This window comes from Sus scrofa, chromosome 1 (assembly GCF_000003025.6).
Source record: "Sus scrofa isolate TJ Tabasco breed Duroc chromosome 1, Sscrofa11.1, whole genome shotgun sequence".
NCBI lineage: Eukaryota > Metazoa > Chordata > Mammalia > Artiodactyla > Suidae > Sus > Sus scrofa.
Genome location: NC_010443.5, coordinates 121093194 through 121111731, shown reverse-complemented (window position 1 = coordinate 121111731; position 18538 = coordinate 121093194). Strand labels below are relative to the sequence as shown.

At 36.8% G+C, this 18538-nt stretch overlaps 1 protein-coding gene across 4 annotated transcripts in view; it reads right to left on the bottom strand.

Moving 5' to 3' along the window:
* The window catches only part of SPPL2A (signal peptide peptidase like 2A), a 67259-nt gene that overhangs the window by 23165 nt on the left and 25556 nt on the right, over nucleotides 1–18538 (bottom strand). For all 4 annotated transcript variants that reach the window (XM_021095561.1, XM_021095572.1, XM_021095590.1 and 1 more), the window contains exons 2-9: nucleotides 15345–15464; nucleotides 14384–14566; nucleotides 13227–13316; nucleotides 12604–12737; nucleotides 7166–7317; nucleotides 2600–2696; nucleotides 2069–2170; nucleotides 473–554 (exon numbers count right to left, since the gene is read on the bottom strand). In XM_021095561.1, coding sequence (XP_020951220.1) covers nucleotides 473–554; nucleotides 2069–2170; nucleotides 2600–2696; nucleotides 7166–7317; nucleotides 12604–12737; nucleotides 13227–13316; nucleotides 14384–14566; nucleotides 15345–15464 — 960 coding nt within the window. The remainder of the gene's footprint in view (nucleotides 1–472; nucleotides 555–2068; nucleotides 2171–2599; nucleotides 2697–7165; nucleotides 7318–12603; nucleotides 12738–13226; nucleotides 13317–14383; nucleotides 14567–15344; nucleotides 15465–18538) is intronic.

Here is an 18538-nt window from a genome sequence, read left to right as displayed (position 1 = left end):
TACAAATAAACATGTGAACATACATTTGAATACTATTTTTTTAGATATTTAATGTTTACTACTATTTGTACTTTTAGTCTACAAATCACATTAAAACTTTTATCTGCTTTAACCCATTATTTACCAAAAAAAATTACTAAATCAAAGAAATATTCTTCTGTAATATTTAGTCTTGTACGAATTTTATGAATTTGGAATATTATATAAATAACTAAAAATATTTTAGCTAGCAAGTCAGTGGTTGCCTGAGGCTGGGGCTGAAGACTGCCTGCTAAAAGGGCATGATGGAGCTTTCAAAGAGACAAGAAATATTCTATAATTTATTGAGATGGTGGTTATAAAGTTATATATTTATAAAATTTTAATAATCTGTACACTTCAAATGAATACATTTTATTATATGTAATTATACCTTAATAAAGTTGCTTTAAAAAGAAAAATTTACTTTAACTAGCAAAGTAGTATACTTTACCTTGAAATTGGGTAACTTCAATGTTTTAATTAAATTCAGACAGAAAGCAATCCCCAAGATATCCTGTAAAATCCAAGCCCACCTAAAATCAAAAGAAGTTACTCTATTGTTTTATTTAGTTATTTTTAGATGGAACTTTTCAAAAGAAACAGATCATTACAGTAATACTGTTCAATTGCTATAATTTGATAATTGAATTATCAAGCAGCATTATAACAAAAAACCTCTTATATTCTCCATATTTAGTAACTTACTGTCCTGGTAGAATAATGAATACTATTATACTAAGAAAAAGTTGAAAGGCTACCTCAGAAGAACATATATCAAACTTAAGTGCATATTTATCCCTACTCTTTGAATTTACATATCTCTTTTTAGAAAGATAGCTATAACAAAGGATAATGATGGTAATACATATCCAGATACCTAAATACAAAGGAAATAAGAGCAATGCAACAATACCCTATCAAGAACTGACATGAATAATTACCAATTGGTAATTATGCCCAAAGCTGTCTACAACTGTATGAACCTCGCCCCAAATTTTAGGACATTAAATTTTTTTAGGTTTTTTTTTTTTTTTTTTTCTTTTTTTCTTTTTAGGGCCAAACCCACAGCATATGGAGGTTTCAAGGTTGAATGGGTGCTGTAGCCACCAGCCTATGCCATAGGCACAGCAACACAAGATCTGAGCCACATCTGCAACCTACAGCTCATGGCAACGTGGGATCCTTAACCCACTGAGCAAAGCCAGGAATTGAACCTGCATCTTCACGGATACTAGTCAGATTCGTTTCCACTGAGCCATGATGAAAATTTCCAAATTCTTTTAGGTTTTAATAAACTGTTAATTTTTTTTTTCTGGTTATCCTTCTTGTAAATGGACAGATACCTGTATATTGTCTTATAGTTCCTTTCTATTTACATGAAAGGTAGTGTACTCTAGACACTCTTTCACGTTTTTTTTTTTCATTTAAAAATATATCCTAGAAATCACTGCACATCGGTTCACAGAGATCTTCATTCTTTACAGCTAGACTGCACTCCAATGTGTGGCTACACAATAATTATATATATTTTTGAAGCCTATTTCAGCTCAGATGTTGAAATTCTAATTCATATTTACTTTTCTCAACATCCTCAAATCCATTAGCACAAGATCTGTTTATAAAGGAATTTATTTAGCTTGTTTGGGTTAGCAGATATAAGCTATTATACATGGAGCAGGTAAACTACAATGTCCTACTATATAGCACAGAGAACTGTATATTCAACATCCTGTGATAAACCATAATGGAGAAGAATATATAAAAAAAGAATATATACAAACACTTTATATATATACACATATATATGTATAACTGAATAACTTTGCTTCATAGGAAAAATTAATACAACATTGTAAATCAATTATACTTCAATAAAAAATTATTTTAAAATTTAAGACTTTATTTAACTTGTTTGAAAACTATGATGTTCTGGGATAAAAACCAAAAAAAAAAATCTATATTAATCATAATGAATAATTATTAAGGCAAGATACAAAATGATCCACACTTAGTCTAAGCTAAAAGCGAATACAATGAATACTCATACCTATCTTCATTTCGAAATACGGCCCAAACAACAGCTATTGCTATGCACAGTCCAGAGAGAAAAATAAGTCTCACTTCAATGCTTTTGCCACGACACACAATCCTAAAAAACAGATTGAAATAGGTTAATTTACCCTGTAGATGAAACACAGTGTTCACTTATATGACAAATGAATGTTAGCCACAGTCATAAGAAAGCTATTGAAATACTGACTTAAAAGTCTTGGTTTTAAGAACAACAAATGCTACATAATAAAATATTTAACAGTTCAGTAGAACTATGATGATGAAAATGCTCTATATCTCTGCTGTCCAATACAGTAGCCACTAGTCACAGGTGATTATTTAGCACTTGAAGTGTGGCTAATGAGATGGGGCAATTGAATTTTAAATTTTATTTAATTTTAATTAATTTAAATGTATATAGAGACATGTATATTGGACTGCATAGGTTTAAAATAATACTCCTACTTTCCCTTGTATTTTAAATTACAAACACCAACATTTAGGCTTCCTCGTAAGAGATACATACGTGCATTGTCCACATGCTATCTTACGAATTAGTGCAGCAAGACAGTTGTACAGACTCATCGCTGATGCTATGCAGAAAATTGCTATCATAACATAAACTAGAAAAAAAAGACACTAAATTACATGAGAACAGAAGGAAACATAAGAAAATATTCATATAATTAATATTAATTCTTTAGCTTTCTTATCAAATCATGATACTTTCAATGCACTGACCATACCATAATCTGAATTGGTTACAAAACTTAAAATCTTTAGATGTTGAGTTTTAAGAGTGGGTATTTTATGTATTGTTTTAGTTGCATTACACACTGGTAGAAGTGCTTAAGGAGCTGAAACTGGCTCTACATTTTCTTTCTTTTTTAAAAAAAATGTATTTAAAAAAAATTGAACCTAGTTGATTTATAATATTGTGTTAGTTTCAGGTGTTCAGATTCCTAAACATTATAGGTTATTACGAGATACTGAATATGGTTCTCTGGGGAATACGGTAAATCCTCGTTGTTTATCTTTTTAATATACAGTGGTATGTATCTGTTAATCCCATACTCCTAATTTATCCCTCTTCCTCTCCTTCCCTCTTTGGTAACCACAGTTTCTTTTCTATGTCTGGAGTTTGTTTCTGTTTTATAAGTTTATTTCTATTATTTTTTTAGATTCCACATATAGGTGATATTATGTGATACTTATCTTTCTGTCTGACTTACTTCACTTGGTATGATAATCTCTAGGTCCATTCATGTTGCTGTAAATGGCAATATTTCACTCTTTCTTATGGCTGAGTAATAATTTCAAATACATACGACATCTTCTTTATCCATTCATCTGCTGATAGATATTTAGATTGCTTCCATGTCTTGGCTATTATAAACAGTGCTGCAATGAACACTGGGGTACATCTATCTTTTCTAATTATGGTTTCCATCCTTCTGGATATATGCCCAGGAATGAGACTACTTAGATCATAAATAGCTCTATTTTTAGTTTTTTGAAGAACCTCCACACTGTTCTCCATTGTGGCTGTACCAAGTTACATTCTGACCAAATCCACTTAAACAAACCTCTGTGTCAAGATACAATACTAAGGTAGCTAAAATTCACAAATGTTTTTCTATATTGGCTATATGTACTTGAGAATTGTTTAGAATTAAAACCATTTGCCCCCTGTGTTGCTAAAAACGGGGAAAAATATTGTACTCTAAAACAAAATAAAAGTATTCATGCAGTTCCTTGGTGGCACAGTGGGTTAGGGATCCAGTGTTAACACTGCTGTAGCTCAGGTTGGTGCTGTGGTGTAGGTTTGACCCCTGGTCTGGGAAGCTCTGCATGCTGTGGGCACAGCCAAAAATAAAAGTATTAACTTTCTGAACTTTCTGAAAAATTTCACAATGGAAATTCAAATTTTATGTAAATTTTGCAAATTCCACTAGATTTCAGAAAATTGTAGCTCTGTTCTATAGGTAAAAAAAGAGAGTAAACTAGAGATAGCAAATCAGGGATAGCCACTTTTTTTTTCTTTTCTTTTTATGGCCATACCTGCTGCATATGGAAGTTCCCAGGCTAGGCAAATCATAGCTGAAGCTGCAGGCCTATGCCACAGTCATAGCGACACCAGATCTGAGCCACATCTGCAACTTACACTGTAGCTTGCAGCAATGCTAGATCCTTTACCCACTGAGTGAGGCCAAGCATTGAACCCACATCCTCACAGACACTATGTCAGGTTCTTAACCCACTGAGCCACAACAGAAACTCCAATAACCACTTTTTAACTAGTATTCTTGGACAAGTTACTTTTTTGTTTATTATTTGGTATTTTTATTATTGGATATATATGGTAATATAAGATAGTCAAAAATTGCCAAGTTGACTTTGGTTAGTCATCCACCAAAGATTTCCAACCCAAGATTGAAGACTCTGGTAAAAATCATGCTCTGGAGGCCCCAACAGAGTTTTAAGGTATCTCATTCAATATCACACTATATCTAAGAAAGTGATTAGGCATGAGAAAAAATTTTGTTAATATAACTATCTTTAGTAACTTTCTTGAGCATGACTTAAATGGTAAGGAGAACCTAAGCAATTCAGTATACTAAGTATATTAAGACATGGTACAATTTTAGCCATAATGAACCATTTGAAGGTGTATTAAATCTTGCAATAACACACACCATTGTCAGAGTCATAATTAAATCTTATGTCCTGGGATAACCGTGAGGTTTAATTACTGCAGATATAAGTTGGGTCAACTTTTTTTTTTTTTTTTTTTGTCTTTTCTAGGGCCGCACCTGTGACATATGGAGGTTCCCAGGCTAGGGGTCCAATCAGAGCTGTTGCCACCAGCCTACTCCAGAGCCACAGCAACATGGGATCCGAACTGCGTCTGTGACCTACACCACAGCTCATGGCAACGCTGGATCCTTAACCCACTGAGGGAGGACAGGGATCGAACCACAACCTCATGGTTCCTAGTGAGATTCGTTAACCACAGAGCCACAACGGGAACTCCTGGGTCAACTTTTTTTTTTTTTTTTGGCTTTTTGCTATTTCTTGGGCTGCTCCCTCGGCAATATGGAGGTTCCCAGGCTAGGGGTCGAATCGGAGCTGTAGCCACCAGCCTACGCCAGAGCCACAGCAACGCGGGATCCGAGCCGTGTCTGCAACCTACACCACAGCTCATGGCAACGCCGGATCGTTAACCCACTGAGCAAGGGCAGGGACCGAACCCGCAACCTCATGGCTCCTAGTCGGATTCGTTAACCACTGCGCCACGATGGGAACTCCTAGGTCAACTTTTTAAAGAGCAATGAGTTTAAGGAAATTTCTTACCAAAAATTAAAACATGATTTAAGATAAGTTAGAAAAATCTCTTTTTTCAAAACCACTATATATATATCAACTGTGAGTCAGACACAAACAACTGAAGGCTGAGAATTAAATCAGAAAAATTAGCTGCACAATAATAATACAAACATCACCATTATAGCCACTATCCCAGCAACATATTGAAATATGAATGATGTTTAAAGAATAACTTTTTCTAATTGGGAATATATGTCATAAGTGTAGTTTTTATTTATTTTGTTATTTCTTTTTACAGCCACACTTGTGGTATATGAAAGTTCCCAGGCCAGGGGTGGAATTGGAGTTGCAGCTGCCAGTCTACACTACAGCCACAGCAAAGCCAGATCCAAACTGCATCTGTGACCTACACTGCAACTTGTGGCAATGCTGGATCCTTAACCCACTGAGCAAGGCCAGGGACTAAATCAGCATCCTCACAGAGACTATGTCCAGTTCTTAACCAGCTGAACTACAATGGGAACTCCTTAAGTGTAGTTTTTAAATTGTTGCCATAGGACAGGAGAAACAATAAGCTGAAACTAACCTTAGCGGCTCAGTTTTCTAAACCAAAAGCTTACACTAATATTCTCTAAATAAGTATTATAACCTGTGATTTTTTTTTTTTTACAAAGGGTTTTTGCTAGTTCTCATCAGGCATACATCTCTTTTCCCTGAGATCTCTCTCTCTCTCTCTCTCTCTCTCTCTTTCTCTCTCTCTCTCTTTTTTTTGGCACACTTGTGGCCTACAGAGGTTCTGGGGCCAGGGACTGAACCCACAGTGTGAATGCCACAGCAGCGACAACACTGGATCCTTAAACCACTGAGCCACCAGGGAACTCCTCTCTCCTCTTTTTTGTTATATGTTGGCCACAGATGGCAAATTTCCATCTTATCAGAACACTAAGAGGACTATCCAGGGGATGGGCATGCCATTATTACCCCTATCAGTCATTCTCTAGACCACAGGCAAGTATCTGTGTGTCTTTAGATGCAGCATGCTCTTAAATGTTTATATAAGTGAGAACAAAATTTGAGGAATATAACATCGTGATTTGCAAACTGACAAAAAGGACAAATCACACTTTGGGGGTAAGCAGAAGCAATAAATCAGTAATATGAATGATCTGTTTCAGGTAACTAAATATAACAAAGAAGTCCTTAGTCGGCTACTTAGATACTGGGTTTTCAGGCTTTATCTGTAGAGAGGAAAAGTTAGGGCCCATAGCAATTCTTTCAAGTCATCCATGAAAAAATGTTTTTATCTCAAGACTTATAATATTTTTAATTAGATTTTTTTTCTTTTTAAGACTGAAACTTCAGCATATCATATGGAAGTTCCTAGGCTAGGGGCTGAATTGGAGCTGTAGCTGCGACCTACACCACAGCTCACAGCAATGCCAGATCCTTAACCCACTGAGCAAGGCCAGGGACAAAACCTGAGTCGTCATGGACGCTAGTCAGATTTGTTTCCACCGAGCCATGATGGAAACTCCACCAGTCGGGTTCTTAACCTGCTGAGCCAAAAAGGAACTTCTTTGATTGGAATTTTGTTTTTACACACCAGAGTAATAGAGACCTAATACTTGTGGAAACTTAAAAAGTTAGTTATAAATTATTCACTTAAGTTTTCTAGGTAGAATGCCTTAAAGGAAAAGATAAATTTGGCAAAGTAAATTAAAGTATTATATGCTAAAAGCAGCAAATATAAAATATGACTTCTTACCCAACCATTTGTAGAAGAAATAAAGTAAGACCATCATAACGCAGCAGATGACAACAAATATTACAACTGTTAAAGGACTAAAAGTAAAATATTCTTCCTTCTTTTTCCTCATTTCTCTATCTTCAGAGTTTGTCACTGCCTTCATGTTTTCCCTGCACAAACATACATAGGAATTTCAGCAAATCTTTGAGAAATACAGTTATTTTAAAAATCTATCTCTAGCACCAGCTTAAAATTGTTTCTGATTACTTTAAAAACTACACACCAAAAGGAAATATTTAATGTGGAAAGTAAAAATTCCTTATAATTCTACCCTCCAGAGTTCATCTGTTGCTAACCACTAACTTCCTTTTTTTTTTTGTCTTTTTAGAGCTGCACCTGTGGCATATGCAAGTTCTCAGGCTAGGGGTCAAACTGGAGCTGCAGCTGCTGGCCTATACCACAGCCACAGCAATGCCAGATCCGAGACGCATTTATGACCTACACCACAGCTCAGAGCAAAGCCAGATCCTTAACCCACTGAGCGAGTCCAGGGATTGAACCCACAACCTCATGGTTACTAGTCAGGTTCGTTAACCACTGAGGTGCGACAGGAATTCCGGAACTCCAACTTTTGAAACAGCATTTTTTTCTGGAGGCAAAACTGTTGAAGCAGATGCTATTTATGATATGAACAAATTAATGTTTATGAACGTTTACATTATCTAATTTGGAAACTACACTGATGTAATGTTTCAAATGATAACCTTTTTACACACTTAATATTACCAACCTAAGATAGTAAAGTATTTTGAATTAGCTTCTCTTCAAAGTAATCACTAAATTCTTCTATCAATCAACTAAGTATTTACTATATATCTGTTTGTTGCTCACCAATGTATTAGGAAGGAGTCAAAAGAAGTTCAAGACATAGCTTTGTCCTACCTTGATTTAAGACAGCAAAACATTGTTTCTAATTCTCCCAATATCCCTTGCTGGGTTATACAGCTAATAAAAGGCAGAAGTTGAAAAGGAAAGAGTCATAAGTGTCCTTTGTTGAGCAGTCTGTTCTGTCACCTTATTGTCTCTTCCCAGTTAAATGAAACCCACAACATACTTTTTCAGCTCTTTTCCCTTAACTCTAGTTTACTAAATTCTGTTCCTTTTTGGTATATCCTGACCCTTTCATCAGGCCTGGGAGCAAGATAAACTTTAGGTTAAAAAAAAGATTTATTTCTGGAGTTCCCGCTGTAGTACAATGGGATTGGTGGCATCTCTGCAGCAGCAGAATGCAGGTTCAATCCCTGGCCCTAGCCCAAGAACTTCTTATGCCACAGGGCAGTCAAAAAAAAAAAAAAATTACTTTTATCAAACTGTACATTTGCCAAACTGCTTATTCACCAATATGCCACTTCCTTATTAGAATTGTGGACTGGGATCATCACATTCTAAGCATTTGCAACTAACTGTAGGGAGTCTGTATGGGAAAAGAGCAGGGAAAGAGCTTGGGGTGAGACACATAGTACCTCCCTGAAACTGGAGAGTTGATGACAGGGTATTAATAGATGTTTCAATGAAAGCGGTACTGAGTAGGAAAACAGGCCGACTTTTGGTATCTATCACTGCAAACAGATACATTTAAAAACTTTAAAAAAATCAGAATACACATATAAGCCTTAACAATGAAAGAGTTATATGTTCATTCTCAGTGTACTAAAAAGCATCAGGCAGTTTTTTTGTTTTTTCTTTTTAGGGCTGAACTTGCGGCATATGGAGGTTCCCAGGCTAGGGGTCAAATGAGAGCTGTAGTCACTGGCCTACACCACAGCCACAGCCACACCAGATCTGAGCTGTGTCTGCAACCCACACCACAGCTCACAGCAATGCCAGATCCTTAACTCACTGAGCAAGACCAGGGATTGAACCTGTATCCTCATGGATACTAGTCAGATTTGTTTCTGCTGAGCCATGTTGGGAATTCCCATCAGGCAGTTTCTTGAGGGAAAACATATACTACTAGATTTATTTATTTATTTATTTAGGGCCAAACCTGGAGCATATGGAGGTTCCCAGGCTAGGGGCTGAATTGGAGCTGCAGCTGCTGGCCTATGTCACAGTCACAGCAATATCAGATCTGAGCCACGTCTGTGACCTACACCACAGCTCAGGGCAACACCAGATCTTTAACCCACTAAGCAAGGCCAGGGATCGAACCTACAACCTCACGGTTCCTAGTCGGATTTGTTTCCACCACGCCATGACAGGAACCCCTAGATTTATATCATGCTAAAATTATATTTTTAAGAAACTGTACTCTTAAATCAGCTCAAGAGCCACATGCAATGGGGAAGACAAGCTTTCCTTCATGTCATCTTGAGTTTATGATGAGGACTGGTGATCTCATTATAATAAGACTTTAATTCCCCACTGAAAAGTCTTTAGGTGAAATCAAGGCATTTTCCCCCTTTTGCATAAGATACATTTTTCATTTGGCAGGGTAATTCTGGGTCATGAGGTTCTATTCTCAAAAATTTTCCCTTCCCTAAGCCTTATTCTCCTTTCCCTTCTCTTTCAGTCTACCACTCTTCTTACTTGCTAAATAATAATCCTTGTGTTATTTTTTTAAAATTAAGACATAACATATAACTTCATATTAGGTTCAGGTATATGACACATTGATTCAATATTTGTAATATATTGGAAAATGACCCCACAATAAATCTAGTTCACATCCATCACTACACACTTTTTTGTGTGACAAGAACTTTTAAGATCTCTCTTAGCAACTTTCAAATATACAGTACAATATTATTAACAATGGTCATGTTTTATGTACATCCCCAGAAATTATTTATTTTATAACTTGAAGTCTGTATCTTTTGATTACTTTCACCCATTTTGCCCACCCCTAGCATCCCCAACTCTGGTAACTACAAATCTGTTCTCTGTATCTATGATTTCATTTATTTTTTTAAGAACCTACATATAAATGAGATCATTCAGTATTTGTCTTTGATGGCATTATATGAAGTGAAATAAATCAAAGTCCAGCCATGTTGTTGCAAATTGTTCTTATGTTCTCAATAATTCTACTTATTCTGGAACTTTTCCCATTTTATCACTGATTCATACTCTGTTTCTTTATACTGTCACCACCCTCTGCAACATATACATTTAGTTCTTTCTATCTTTATCTTACTCAGAATCAGTCACCTCAGTTTCAAAATCCATAATCTTGCAAGTAAAGGACATCTCTCTCAACATGGCTAATGAAGGCAACATATTCTTTATTTTTGTCCATCATCACATTTTATGAATAAAATAACTTATATGTACTTCTTTCCCATATTCAACTTTCTTGAGAAGCCTGCTCTGACATGTATATGAAAGTTGCCTTGCTAACTCAAAGTCTGGTCCATGGCTCAGTTTGTTAAAACTGTAGAATCTTAGCATCCATCCCCAGTCTACCAAATCTGAATATCTGAATTTTTTAAATTTAATTTTATTTAATTAATTTTTTGTCTTTTCTAGGGCCACACCCACTGCATATGGGGGTTCCCAGGCTAGGGGTCTAATCGGAGTTATAGCCACTGGCCTAGCCAGAGCCACAGCAACTCGGGATTAGAGCCACATCTGTGACCTATACCACAGCTCACAGCAACGCCGATCCTTAACACACTGAGCAAGGCCAGGGATCAAACCCACCACCTCATGGTTCCTAGTCAGATTTGTTAACCACTGAGCCACGACGGGAATTCCTTTTTTTAATTTTAATGAGATCTTAAGACAGTTTGCATGCACATTACACTTTAAGAAGCACTACTCTAGAGAAAAAATTTACATAACAACGGGAGCATAGTGAGAATCTATATTAAGTGGGAAAACACTTTAATGAATCTGTAGCTTTGGGGAAATTATTTATAGTTTCATCATATAATCTAGAAAATTATTTTGGAGAGCTTCTTACACATTACGCCTTATAAAGACTAATAATGAAGAAAAAACAATGCTTAATCATCTGAAAACATATGACTAACATGTTGAAATGTGTTTTCCAAATATGTAAAACATTTAAAGCTCACTACTCTAGGAACCTACACTTGTTAAGCCCTAACCTGTGCTATATGGAAGTTCTTGGGCCAGGGATCAATACAAGTCGCAGCTAAGATCTGTGCCCCAGCTATGGCAATGCTAGATCCTTAACGCACTGCTCTGAGCAGGTGACTGAACCTGCGTCACCACAGAGACAATGACAGGTCTTAACCCACTGTGCCACAGCAGGAACTCCCTAAGCTTTCTCTCTCTTTTTTTCCCCCCCTGTTTTCTAGCGTGGCATATGGAGGTTTCCAGGCTATGGAGCTGCAGCTGCTGGCCTATAACACAATGCAGGATCCGAGCCATGTCTGTGACCTCTACCACATCTCACAGCAATGCCAGATCCTTAATCCATTAAGTTAGGACAGGGATTGAACCCACAACCTCATGGTTCCTAGTCAGATTTGTTTCCACTGTGCCACGATGGGAACTCCTAAGCTTTCTCTCTTGATGTAAATTAATCAAATTTTAGTATTTTAAGAAACTACAAATAAATTTATTTAGCTTCTACTTCATTCCCTTAACCTCTTGGCCACAACTACAGGGATTGAACCTGCATCCTCATGGATATTAGTCAGATTTATTTCCACTGAGCCATGATGGGAACTCCTAAATAAGCCCTTTTTAATGGACTTTAATTAATCCATAATCAATTCACAAGGTGAATATATTGAACTTTATGCATAAAATAATATGCTCTGAGCACAGTTTTTTACTCAATTATAAATATGAACTGATCCTTCTATACTATATTACCTGCTTTAATCTACAGCCAAAGGTACATAACTGTAAGAAGACTGGGTTTAGGTTGTTATTAAATAGATAAATCCAAATTTCATGTACATTGGAATTTTTACATTTAAATTAAAATATGAACATGTTTAATTAATATCCCAGAGTTCCTAAAGCATTTTAAAAAATGATGAGGGATCAAAAATAAAAATAAAAAAAGATGAGGTCACATTGTAATGGCTCAACTCAGGAGAAGTACATATAAGTTTTCAGGAGGAGCTAAAAAACTTCCCACATTCTTATTAATTTTCTTCCAATCTAAGTAAATAGGCACATTAACATACTAACATTCTTCACTTTTTCTGAAAGAGATAAGTAAACATCTTAATTTAAAAGAGTCTTTGGAGAAATTTCAGTGTCTCCTTGCCAGCAAAAGGACTAGAAGAACCTCTGACTCCTTTTTTCTCAGTGAAAAGTTAAAGATCTACATGAGGATACACCTGAAATCTAACTTTGTCAGCACTATATTCTGAGAACAAGTAGAATTTTAAATGTTGTTATATGATAAAATGATTACCAAACAATAATTTTAACCACTTCTCTTAAAAACTATGAAGTTTAATTAAACTTACAATTCAATTAGCCCGCTCCAGTATCCACCTAATGCCACAGTGAACACAGCAATTACAAAAATAACCACCATAGTATAGTCAAAGTTAGGCCACGATGGAGAATACATTTTCACAGTAATGTTATCTCCGAGAGTCTAAAAGGGAAAATAGCAGTTAATACACTAGAAACAGTTTTCTTTTTACTATAGTATATGGCAGCAATGCTCCAATTTCATTCTGGAATGGACACTACACATGACAGTCAAGAATAATAGAACTATTCTGACAACATGATATAGTCTCTTGTGAAAATCATGAGGCAATGCTTTGGTTTATTAAATCTTGAAAGCGCAGTGTTCCACATAATCACATTTTGTTCAAGGATTTAAAGATAAATGATATGACACAAAAATTTTTTAAAAGAGGTCAAAACAAATAAATATTCTTCCTAACATCAGGGCTCTGAAACACCTTGTGCTAAATGTGGGATGAATACTTTTCAAATAAAGACTGGATAGGTCTTAATAACTTCTTGTTAGCAAATGGAACATATACAATAATTTAAATTAAATATCAATGGTTAAAAGTAAAATGTGGTATTACTTATTCATAAATTTTTGTCTAATATATAATCCCTAATTTACCTGCTTCATATCTTTAAAGTCTTTGTGGTTTATAAATGCAACCAATATTTTCACATCATGAAATTCAGATTTGTTCCCTGAGGGAGGAAACTAAAAGAAAAAAACATTATGAGAACCTAAGAACTACTAGCATATTTACAGAATAAAATATAAATTATTCTATTAAACACAAATATTACATCTTTTTTTAAATTTTTATGGTGGCGCTTGAGCATATGGAAGTTCCCAGGCTATGGGTCAAATTGGAGCTGCAGCTGCTGGCCTATGCCACAACCACAGCAACACCAGATCTAAGCCACATCTGCAGCCTATGCCACAAGTTGGGGCAATGCAGGATTCTCAACCCACTGAGCGAGGCCAGAGATTGAACCCGCATCCTCATGGATACTTGTTAGGTTCTTAACCCACTGAGCCACGTGGGAATGCCAAATATTATGTCTTTTTAGTTATAAAACAGTTTAATGTGTTCTTTCTTAATATTACAGTAAGAGTACTCAAACTGGAATCCTATAAGCATAAACTTAAACTGATATCTTAACACGCATACACACTTGTTCCTAACGTAGTCTTGTCTAGTTTAGGAATGGAAAAGAAACAAAATTTCCCAATTAAACACTTATCATAACCATAATGGTTTATTTAAAAAGAATCCGGAGTTCCCGTCGTGGCGCAGTGGTTAACGAATCCGACTAGGAACCATGAGGTTGCGAGTTCGGTCCCTGCCCTTGCTCAGTGTGTTAAGGATCGGCGTTGCCGTGAGCTGTGGCGTAGGTTGCAGACGTGGCTCGGATCCTGCGTTGCTGTGGCTCTGGTGTAGGCCAGTGGCTACAGCTCCTATTGGACCCCTAGCCTGGGAACCTCCATATGCCTCGGGAGTGGGCAAAGAAATAGCAAAAAGACAAAAAAAAAAAAAAAAAAAAAAAAGAATCCTACAACACTGTAAATCAACTATACTCTAATATAAAGTTTTAAAAAAATGATTGCTACATTAAAATAGAACAAAAAAGCCTAAAAAAGAAAAACAAAAAAACAAACAAAAAAGAATCCCACTGTCAGATTATTTAAAACCCAGCCCCTAAACCACACACAAAGATAGTTCAATTCCTGTGAAATTTGTTATCTTGAACTCAAAAGAAGTCATTATAGTTTTAACTTACTAGGACACTGTTATTGGCAACCAACAATGCTTCAGCACCTCCTGTTTGTGCAATTCTGGCTTTTTCAAGAAATTGGCAGGTTCCCCACTGTACCACAACTGCTTTGTTCTTTATTCCTTCAGGAGGAATATCAGAAAGGCTGCACAGTGGTGTGGTAGTCAAATTCATCAAACTAATGGAAGTCTGGAAAAAGGAAATGTCTTTAATATGATAAATAGCATATTTTACCTTACTGCATTCAGTGACCCAGTATCAAACTGTTGTTTAATACCAGATTCTTTTTTTTCTTTTTCATCGCCCCCATGGCATATGGAAGTTCCCAAGCCAGACATCATATCCAAGCCAGAGCTGTGACTTACACCACTGCTGCAGCAGCACTGGATACTTAACCCACTGTGCCAGGCTGGGGATCAACCAGTGCCTCCACAGAGACAAGTCAGATCATAAACCCATTGCACCAAAGCAGGAGTTCCAAATACACTAGGCTTTTTTTCTTAAGGCTGCATCTGCGGTATATGGAAGTTCCCAGGCTAAGGGTTGAATCAGAGCTGCAGCTGCTGGCCTACACCACAGCCATAGCAACACGGGATCTGAGCCACATCTGTGATCTGCACTGCAGCTTGTGGCTATGCTGGATCCTTAACCCACTGAGTGAGGCAGGGAACTGAACCTGCAGCCTCACAGACAATAGTCAGGTTCTTAACCTGCTGAGCCACAATGGCAACTCCAACCAGGTTCTTTTGAATCAGAAATATTTGATGACAATCAGGCTTTGAGGTAAGTATTTTCAAATTCTCTAACTTGTTTTTCCCACACAGAGAAAAATACTTAAGCAAAGCAATAAATTATTTATTAATCATGACACATTATAACTAGTTTACATGCTAAAACATAATAATCACTGATTCTCACATTAATATTTTTATGTTTATAAATAAAATAGAAGATGTGATTTACTTACTGCATTTTCTAGGGTACTTGGAAGAGCTGTCCAATGAGGGTTATACAGCATGCAGTAGTCCTTTGATGGTGAAGGCAGGCCGTTTCTGGATGCATGCAGGATTGCTTCCTGAGCAGCTGTCTAGGACACAAACAATAATTTTCATAGTGGCAATAAGTTGGCTGGCCAAGACCTAAGATAAAATCCTTTAATAAAACTACTTATATACAAGTTTGACCATATTTCCTCAAGGGGGAATGTCTTCCAATGAATTAATTTCTTTTTGAGGAAACAGTAAAACTATACACATTTGTCTAAAACATATTCTTTAAGGAATGTTTCTTACAGGCCTCTGGGGGGTTTTCCATGTCCATCACATGTGAAAGTTCCCAGACCAGGGATTAAACCTGTGCCACAGCTGCAACCAGAGCCATGGCAGTGACAACGCTGGATCCTTAACCTATAACAGGCCCTTGTTATAAGAGCCATATCCCAGGGAGGAATCTTGCTATAATGTTTTAACTTCAATACTCCCTTCACAGCTTGAAACCTTCCTTTCTAATCTCTTATGAGTTATCATTCCACTGTTCATATTCTATAAAAGAAAATGCACTTAAAATCCCTCGGCCTATTTTGCCTTCATATTCTATGAGTAACTAGGGTTAAAAAAAAAAAAAAAGGTACATCATTATTTCTAAGTACTATCTCAAGTGTTTAAGGCCCTACAACTGCCTATTCAAAAAGATCAGTCCAGAGTTTAAAGTGAGGAAAACGAAGAGCTAGAAACATGTTCTTTCCCTTTGCCTCATTTTACATTACCTGGAAAGCAAAAAGAGCCAAGAAATGACTATAAAGAATAGCCATTGTACATGGGGGTGGGAGGTGGAAATGGAGTATATAAAATGAAGAAACAACCTGAGATAATTAAAATATCACTCTACATCTACATACAATTTCCTTCAAACTTGGATCAATCCAGATCTTCCCTCTCTCATCAATTGCGAAAATATTACTCAACAACATAAGAGAGAAAAAAAATTGGCAGATAAAGATGATATACTAAGCTTCCATCAGTAAAGCATGCATTAGGTTGAGTCTTTTTTTTTTTGTCTTTTGTTGTTGTTGTTGTTGTTGCTATTTCTTTGGGCCGCTCCCGCGGCATATGGAGATTCCCAGGCTAGGGGTTGAATCAGAGCTGTAGCCACCGGCCTACGCCAGAGCCACAGCAACGCTGGATCCGAGCGGCGTCTGCAACCTACACCACAGCTCACGGCAACGCCGATCCTTAACACACTGAGCAAGGGCAGGGACCGAACCCGCAACCTCATGGTTCCTAGTCAGATTCGTTAACCACTGCGCCACGACGGGAACTCCTTTTTTTTTTTTTTTTTTTTTTGCCACACCCATGGCATATGGAAGTTCCTGGGCCAGGGATCAAATCTAAGCTATTGCAGCGACCTACACCATAGCTGCAGCAACGCCAGATCATTAACCCACTGGACTGGGTGGGGAATCCAACCCATGTAGTCACAAAGACAATGCTGGATCCTTAACCTGCTGTGCCACAGTGGAAATTCTGATATTTGACCATTTTTGAGCTATAAAATTGGTAATTTCATAGAGGTTGATCTAAATGTCTAAAGAGTACAGCAATGCTCTGATCAATGCTTTCCTAAAATCTCCCTTGAACATTTGGGATTAGAAGGCTTTCCAGCATACTTGGGTTTTATTAGCTCATGGATTTAAGCAAGTGTAAAAAATTCCTGAAATAGGCCATCAGATTACATAAAATAGTTACATAAGGAAATTATTTGTGGAAAAATGTTTTCACTCAGCTATATGTTTGGTGGCCATAAATAGATTCTGACAACAGAGGCGAACTAATATATTAAATTCTTACTGTACATCAAACTATTTTTACATTGTAAACAAACTATACAAATACAACAAAGTATATTCAGGTTATTGGCATACATTCATGTGATTCATTATCACTGTTTCATAAATGAGGGCTCTGAGACTCAGAGAAGTTACTAATAAAACCTACATAAGGTCATATAGTAGAATCATCTACAGTTATAACTACAGAGGATAAGTAATTCTGCAGACAGTCATTAGGTTGATTAGATTTAGCTTAAACATTTTTGAAAGAATATGTTGTAAGTGACTTGTGTACTTTTTGCATCCAATGAAATGGCACATGATATCAGGGTGTCCTACCCATTAGTGATGGGGAGTTTGCTTGGTTAACACAGTAATGCAGGATTTCTCCAGTGTAAAATTAAATAATTTTTCCTGTTGTGACTGGTAAGTAATTTGTGGCACTACATGAATTGTTCAACAATTTCTCATCTAGTGTTTTAGCCTCCATACCTCATCATGATGATCCATGCTTGAATTTAATTTTACATATTATGTTAGAGGTTGTGAAATGGTGAATGTTCTTTAATACTGTCAATCCTCTACATTTATTATTAATATTATTATTATTATTATCTAGGGTCTCACTTGTGGCATATGGAAGTTCCAGTCTAGGGGTCAAATTGGAACTGCAACTGCTGGCCTATTCCGCAGCCACAGCAATGCCAGATCGAAGCTGCATCTGCGACCTACACTGCAGCTTGTGGCAATGCTGGATCTTTAACCTACTGAGCAAGGCCAGGGATAGAACCTGCATCCTCAAGGATACTAGGTTGGGTTCTTTTTTAAATTAATTAATTAATTAAATTATTTATTTATTTTGCTTTTTAGGTCTGTACCTATGGCATATGGAGGTTCCCAGGCTAGGGGTCCAATCGGAGCTACAGTTGCCAGCCTATGCCAGACACAGAAATGCAGGATCCGAGCCTTGCCTGTGACCTACACCACAGCTCATAGCAATGCCAGATCCTTAACCCACTGAGCTAGGCCAGGGATGGAACTTGCAACCTCATGGTTCCTAGTCAGATTTGTTTCTGCTGTGCCACGACAGGAACTCCCTAGTTGGGTTCTTAACCTGCTGAACCACAGTGAGAACTCCCTATTAGCCACTATTCTTCCTTTTAAAAAAAGATTTTTGGAATTCCCTGGTGGCAGAGTGGGTTAAGAATTTAGCATTGTCACTGCTATGACTTGGGTTGCTGCTGTGGCACAGGTTTGATCCCTGGCCTGGGAACTTCCACATGCCATGGGCACAGCCAAAAATAAATAAATAAAAATAAATTTAAAAATAAAAA